This window comes from Perna viridis, chromosome 6 (assembly GCF_037379345.1).
Source record: "Perna viridis isolate PV_CMFRI_1.1 ecotype Kerala chromosome 6, ASM3737934v1, whole genome shotgun sequence".
Lineage (NCBI taxonomy): Eukaryota > Metazoa > Mollusca > Bivalvia > Mytilida > Mytilidae > Perna > Perna viridis.
Window position 1 is genome coordinate 35,421,125 of NC_142450.1, and position 8,337 is coordinate 35,429,461.

Below are 8,337 nucleotides of genomic sequence, written 5' to 3' on the forward strand. Positions count from 1 at the left end.
AATTGTGTCCTATATTGACATCTTGCCATTTTCTGTAAAATTAACATCTCATAAAATTTTCTATAAATCTATGTAAAATTATATATTTTCTTCAATATTCTAGTTTAAAATCTATAATGTTTGGATAAAATTAAAGCCAAAGACGACAGATGGAATTAATAAATGGTTTTAGAGTATGATTGTTTTCATAACTAGTCTAGAACATAAAGAAGAGAGATCTTTATATGTTAGCCCAAGCAAATGCACAATGTTTCTTATAATACTAAATAAGTACATACCAAGTGAGGCCTGTTATACAGGAAATGTATCGTGTAATCAAGGAAATGTATTGTGTTGTACAGGAAATGTATCAATCTACAATAAAGAATGTAATAAAAACATCACCATTGGAAAGAAGAAATATACTATATTGTATTGTTTTCATATAAAATACAAAAATTATATGATACATGATAGATTTATTGGTTGCATCATGAAATTTATCACTTTAAAACTTGTCAAACAAGATAAATTCACTTGTACATGTATTTAAGTTGTTTTAGTTGTCAAAATAAGGTTTAACCTTACACAAATTAAAACATAAATTGTTTTTATTGAAATTAATGGAATTTTGACCCAAATGTATAGAAGAAAAGAAATGAATGGATGTTAAAATTCATAAGAAAGTTACATTTATAAAGGGGGATTACTCAGTAAAATTCATGTTTTTTTTTTGTCAGTTTTTCCTTTTTTTGTTACTTTGTAAAATGTTTTAATATGTAGATGATTTTTTAATAAATGCTGAAATATTTAGTATTTCTAAATTTAGTTTATCATATAAGGCATTGTTATGAGTTTCTATCAAGTTAATAGGCTTAGAGTTATCTCCCCTCTCCAAAGGACATCTGAAATATTTATGGTAAACCCAAAATAGATTATGTAAAACTATATTATGTTTCTATTTTTGCTATAAATTAGAGCTTAAAAGTATTCTGTTGCAATCTGTGGTAAAATTTTGTTATATTGATTAAACTATCTATGCACAACAACAGAAATATATTCAAAATTTAGAGTGTAATTGACATACAAAATCATTATTAATTGGTCAATGAAACAAAAGAGTGAGAAGCTGAGCCTGATTGTTTTTGTGCTAGACCAAAGAAGAAACAGCCCACAGGTAGGCAACCCAACCAGAAGCAGATATAATTGAAAAACCAGATTGTCATGAAGGTATAACTAGAAGCATGTTTATCTGTAAAAAATGACTCTTATTATAAATTTTTACTAGTAATCTTCTTTATATACAATTTAAATAACTTATTTCTAATAATTTTTGCTAATAACAAGGAAAGCAATGTAACAAAGGAAAGGCAATCCCAGTTGAAACCCCCTCTATTGAATAAATAACCTACACTCTGTAAAACAGCATTTATTTAACATGCCAATGTATGTTTCAATGAAGATGTATACTTATGCTAGTTGTCAACTGTTATTTAATATATTGATGTGATTTTCCAACCCCCCCCCCTTTTCTTTATGTTCAATTTGTATATGTAATGTTTTCAAGTGTATGTACAAAATATTTATATAGTTTTTTATTTTGATGATTTTTATCAAAAAAAAGTTTTTAACAGTACATAGAGAAAAAAAAACTATAACCAAGGGAGTTAACTCTTAACCTCATATTTCCCAAATCAATTTTTCACACGTATTCACATAATAGTATATTTTAATGAAACACTCATTCAGGATTTTTTTTACAAAAAATATCGTCTATTGGAAGTGCCGCTGAGTGCTAGCGCATATTACAAAAAAAATATTTGCAAAAGAGAAGAAACCCTGTGTAGCTACACATGTCTATGATACGATTTAATCTAAAAATAGATAGGCTAACTGGTATTTATGGAAACGCATTTGGGTCACTTTTTAAATTTTCATTGCTTCATCTCTTCTTTTTTAACTTGAGTTATTGTACATCAATATGACAAATCGACTTAAATAATTGCACTTGTTCTACTGTACTATTCTTGTGGACAAATATACGTCGATTTGGCGTCGCTATTTTATGGAAGCGTATATTAGTCACGAGTTGCCGAGTTGTTTTGTTATCAAGTAAAAATAAACAAGTAGGACAGATGCATTAAATTTCAATTTGTCGACTTAAATTTGTTCAATTGTTTACTTATTTTCTTTACTTTCCTATTTGTAAAATGTGAACATGACAACACCTTTAAACAAGTCTACATGTCGCAAGTATATTTGTTCTGTTGCATTTGTACAAACAACGAAGAAGTAAACTTAATGATGTTTACTTGTTCAGTTATTAAGTGGACATTTCGCCTTTTTTAAGTTGACTTGTTGCGTTGGAACAGGCTAAATCAACTTGTTGAAATGAGAAGCGTATGGAACAAGTCAACTTGCATTTGTTGACTTGTTTGGTTAATTTCTTTTCTTTCCGACTTTTCAAGTTGATATCGCTCGGAAAATGTTTCTACATGCACCACATGATTATTTCAGCTAGAAGCATGGCAGTCTAAGGGGATGGATTTCTTTTAAGGTATCTATGCTTAATTTGTCATAGATTGTACCCCGTTCATTATGAATTCTTATGTTTTTCTTCATTCATTTTTATTTCGACCCCCGGGTTTTGACTCCTGCCATACCATATTTCAAGTGGCGGAAGCAACATTCTGTGCATTGAACTCGCAATAATAACTGAACTATAAATAGTGGTCTGACCCACTATGGTTTACACAGGACTTTTTTAGGCTCTTTAGCTCAATGGGATCGATTATACCGAAAAAAAAAACCATAAACGATCTTTCTCAGAGTTATATCTTTTTTTATCATTTGCTGTAGTTTTGGGTTTTTGTCATGTATGTTACATCAAGCATGACCATGTATGATATAAGTGTGATTTAAAAAAAAACAAAAACAAAAAAAAACAAGAAACAAAAAAACCTTGGTAACCCTTCTTGAAAAAAATACTCCTGAAATCGCAGTTTTTGTTGATTTTAGCAAATTTATTTTGCGATCTGGATAGCTATACAGATATTAAGAAATTTAGTTTTAATTTGCCAAAATATGATTAGTATGACAAAAATATCTTCAATGTAATGTGTAAAATAATTGGTTGATCCTTCTGGAGTTCTAATTTATAAATAAATGATGATCATATGGTTGCAGTTGTTGTCCGTTAACGTTCAGTCAAAAATGAAACAGATTGATGACTATTAAATATTTGACTCATCTTTTCCATGTTGTGTTTGAAAGCCTGAATCGCTCACCTGGCAGTGATTTTGTTACCTACTGTTTACCCTTGAATACATGCTTTTTTCCTAGGTTGCAAAATTATTTCAGAATCATGCAGAATTACCTAAAATTATCGGCACAACGTTTTCCCTAAATCCTATAAGGGGGGGATTGTTTAAAAAGGAAAACAGAACATGTATATAGTTTTTCCCAATTAAGCCAAAAAGTACTGATAAACTTCTCTAATTTCAAGGAAGGGAAACTTAAAAAGGTAAACCATGCCCTTAATTAAAGAGAAAATGAAATTATGTATACCAAACAATATTTCGGGGGTCATAACTCCTACAGAAAATTTTTTTTTTCTTTAACTTAGTAGGAAGGTAGAGTTCATTTCATTAATCAGCTTTCTTTTTTTTATTTCCAAGATAAAAGCCAAAAAAAAAAAAAAAACCGGGAAATTCAGAACATTTCAAGGACCACAACTCGTTCAAAAATATTAGATTGTTTTCTTTCAATGTTGGTTGAGCGCTTTATGCTGTTTTATAATTAACATTGATAAGCTTTCTATTAAACATTTCAAGATAAAAACGAAAAAAATTCTGAAGCTTTAAAGGTTAATATTAGTTCAAATATATTTCTACCTTAATTTGTTAGTGGAGCTCGTCATGCTTTTCATTTTCATAATTTACATTAATCAGCTATCTGCTATAGTTTCAACGTTAGCATGAAACGGAAAGTTTGGACATTTTTAGGGCAACAACTCTTCAAAACTAATTCTAATTATCTTGAACTTCGTAGACACGTAGTGTTGCATTTGATTAAACAACCTTTATTTTAGATTAGTGATCCAGAAACTCATATGCTTTCATGCTTCATGAACAGAGCCCTTTCTTGACATATAGGTAGCGGCATATTTTTGAAGAATAATCGAAGCTTTTAGCTACATGTAGGTTACACTGTATGGAATTTACATCGATAGCCGGGCGTTTGGATATTGGAGTAAATTTTGCGAGTAGTTTAACACAGTTACAAATGATTTCACGGATTATTTTTATGTCGCCTGTTAGATAAGACACGGACTATTTGATTAAATTTTCCAAAGAAATTATCTTGCAGTAACCATAAAGTAGAAAAAGTAATCTGACCGCGAAGTCGGCGAAAACAATTTTCTGACCCGCATACAAATACCCCCCCCCCCCCGCCCTTCGGAAAATCAAATGGTCCGTGCCTAAATCCAAACGCCCGGATACTAATACGGATTCCATACAGTGGGTTAGTTTGCCTGTCCCTAAAATGTGACACAATACGATCGAAATATTTTATTCATAATTTTAACTTTCTAATTACTGGACCCTTTTCTTAGCATTTTATACGATGTAATAGCCATGATACCATATCCAGGTGACAACGGAGATATTAAAGAACTACTATTTTAGCAATTTGTTCGCGACCTCGGAAATCTGTGGTTTCTTAATGATCCGTCATTGTATTTCAGCAAGAGTTTCAACGGTTGAGAGAATTAAACGACGAAGCGGATTGAGACGACGGCAAAACCGCAGCGATCTCGTATTAGTCGCTCAGAAAATATATGAAGTCCGGAGAGAAGGTCATATAAATCTTGGATATAGGTTTTCATGGAGACTTTTGAATACACGCCACCACCTCTCTGTCAGTCAGGAAACCGTGAGGCACTTGTTGCGAATGATAGATGGAGAAGGTGTTAATTTGAGAACAAGACATCTATTACACAGGAGGACTTACTTCAACAGAGGACCAAATTTTCTTGTACACATAGACGGTTATGAAAAATTAAAACCGTTTGGAATTGCAGTTCATGGTGCTATTGATGGATTTTCCTGCAAAATATTATGGCTACACGCTGGACCTTCTAACAACAATCCAAGGTATATTGCGAAGTATTTTTTAGATTTTATCCGAGAAAGGAGGTGTTTGCCGCGTGCAATACGTTCTGATCATGGTACCGAGAATGTATTGATTAGAGATCTAAAGATGGCGTTGAGATTTAATCATCACGATGACATGTCCGAATCTTTTTATTTGGAAGATCTACTGAAAAATACATTGAAGGATATGCCTGATGCTGGTGATTTTTCTCCTAGCAACCCACTACATATAGAATGTGTTCGTTTTTTGTTTTCTTCTCCTCATGCAATCTCAATTACAGACATTTATGGATATTTGGAATTCTTACCGAATAAGACCACAAAGAAGACTAGGAGAAAGCCTGCGGGCATTCCAAATGTACTTTACTGTCAACCACAGATGTATAACTGTGCATACTATTCGTTTGCTCTTCCATGTAATTTACAATCTATAGATGCTCTTAGCAGGGATTATTCAGATGATATGCCGGTTTTGAACAAAACATTGTCGAATACTCAAACTTTGTCTCCTATAGAAATAATGCCAGGCTTTCCTGAGCGCTTACCAAAATTTCTACCACAGCCAAACTTTTTACATAGGACCCTATATGAAAGCCAGGTGAACGCTAGATTTGGCTACTTATTTCGGTTTGTATGAATATGAGTACCAACAACTGGAAATGAAACAACTGGGTCGATGCCCCTTCTGGTGGACCAGAAGTCCCGAGGGTATTCTCAAGCCCAGTTATCAGACTCGTCTGACATTAATTTTAGTACATAGTGTTTTATAGAAAGGATTAGGTGTATTAAGCCCTAAATTGGCCCAAAATTAAAGTTATATTACAGTCATAAACTGTTGTGAAAACGTCTTTAAGTCAGTGCCTTTTAATAAAGCACATCTTAACCTAATATACATTTTACGATTTCGTAGTAACAAAATTTATCACTTTAAAGAAATTTGTGAAAAGTACAATAAAATGACATATTTTCCATGTTTTTAGGAGAAAATGAATGTGCTCGTATGCAACTTACAATAAGATATTTTAAGTGTACATTCGATTTGTATGAATTTCAAATTTGAGAAAAACCTACAAAATTCGTGCTTTTTTATGTAACTTCGGCGTTTTAGCAAAAGATAGTATCTTTATATGGACATTTCAACATTACATTAAGCACAAGTCTCAAGTTACTGATAAATCTCTTTTATACAGATCTTTTTTGATAATTATAACTATAAAACACATTACATTTACATTTTAAAATGTTTAGCTGAAATACGGGGCTTAAATCAGTGCTTATGACACCTACTCCTTTGCCATATTTATTTAAATTCTAAACCCTCGAAATATGGAGTAGGCTTCATTTTTTGTTTACACATGGCAGATGTAATTTTTTCCGTTGTATTTAGCTACTTATTTCAGTCTGTTTGAATATGAATATTTTTCTTTACTGTTTGGATACTCCTTGAAACACGTATACAGCGTACCAAAATTCACAATATTTACACGACACTGGTATTCCCTATTTTTTAGTTATTTGGCAGAAATTGCAGTTGGACCCCTTATTGTATTTTTATACACCCGTCTTTTAGACAGGACGTATTATGGTAATGTTGTCCGTTCGTCCGTCGTCAACACTTCGCACTCTAACTCAAACATGCTTTGAGCAATTCTCTTGAAACTTTGGTAAATTATTTGTATCTAGTATTAATGTAAGCTCCATTTCGTTTGATAAAAAATCCTATTTTTCCCCGATTTATGGGACTTAATTCATAAAAACGGTTTTCGCACTCTACTGAAAAATGCTTTGAGTAATTTTCCTGAAACGTCGGTGGATTGTTTACATCTATTTGCGGAAACTCCCTTTCATTTTTTATAAATTCCCAATTTTTCCTTTTACGAGTTATGGGACTTCATTCTTAAAAAATGGGGGTTATCCACGATTTTGCAGTTTTCGCACTCTAACTCAAAAAATGCTTCTAGCAATTTTCATGAAACTTTGGTGAATTGTTCATTTGTTCATGTCTATTGGAGTAAGCTCCCTTTATATATATATATATATTTCATTTTACTTGTTTTTTATTTGGGGGGGGGTTATTTTTAAATTTTTGGTCAATGGAATTCCTTAGTATAATTGTTAGAGGATGATTGCTAATTTGTTAGCGATTTCATCTTCTAATGAAAGGGTTGTATTGCCGTGTTTAAGATGTTTTACGGAAGTTTTGGTGTTTGTGCCTTTTATTTTTGAATAAAATTCCAAACCTTGTTCATTGGAGTGGTGGATTTGATGTTTGACAATCTTTTCAAAGAAATGCGTCTTGCCTGTTTGCATGTCCTGCGCGCTTTGGCTCGAAAACCTCGAAAAAGTTTTCAGAGGTTGGATGGTTATCAAAGCGCCGATGTGGCTTGTTCCGAGCGGCAATAGCCTTATCACAGTCATCAGTATACTTTGGTTTATTTGGACACCTTGACGGTTCTTCTGTGCAAAGAGATTGAAAGGAAGGCCAGTCAGCTTTTCTAATTTCCAACAAGGAAGTCGCTCTTGAATTGAAGAAAAAAGTCGTCTATTTTTTTACCTTTGTCATTGAGAGATTTACAGCCCACATTAGATTTGAGCGTTGAAATCTCCCAATAACATAAAGGGTGTCGATCACCTGACTTAAACAGGCCTATTTAGATATCTCTGCATGATGAATTGAAAACTAATGATGGCCATCATGGAAGCAGATTGGGTCACTTTGAAAGTCATCATGACCACCTAAGTGTTTGCGTCAAGTTGGCTTACTAACACATCTAGTTTCTGAGGATAAAAAAATCTCAATATTTTTCCCATAGGGTCCTAGTTAAAACTATGTTTGCTGATGGTTGCCAACTTGAATTTGCCGCGTGGTTTCTGACCAGAAGATCTTTAAACATTTTTCCATAGGGATCTATGTTAAAACTATGTCCATATCTTGATTTTCCAATCGGCATAAAAAAATATATACTTTTGTAGAGGACCTTCCAGTGAACACGCATGCAACAAATCAATTCAATTGGCCTTGGTGGTTTCTGAAAAGAAGAGCTTCAAAGGTTTAACACAATTGGAACAAGTTTTCTGCCCTTGGCGGCCATGTTGATTTTCTGATCGGTACGAAAAACATAACTATTGTAGAACACCATCTACTGAACATCCATGCCAAGTTTCGTTAAAATTGATCATGTTGTTTCAGAAAAGATCAAAA

The 8,337-nt window shown here is 32.7% G+C and overlaps 1 protein-coding gene across 1 annotated transcript; it reads left to right on the top strand.

Annotated features, from left to right (window-relative positions):
• Positions 1-4,704: 4,704 nt before the first annotated feature.
• LOC148614727 (uncharacterized) lies at positions 4,705-6,476 on the top strand. The gene has a single exon (XM_088590464.1). The coding sequence runs from the start codon at positions 4,705-4,707 to the stop codon at positions 5,770-5,772; it is 1,068 nt and encodes a 355-aa protein (XP_088446590.1). The 3' UTR covers positions 5,773-6,476.
• Positions 6,477-8,337: the final 1,861 nt, after the last annotated feature.

Bases quoted from the DNA above. Each gene is read 5' to 3' on its own strand.
- LOC148614727 (XM_088590464.1), top strand. From the start codon at position 4,705: ATGATCCGTCATTGTATTTCAGCAAGAGTTTCAACGGTTGAGAGAATT.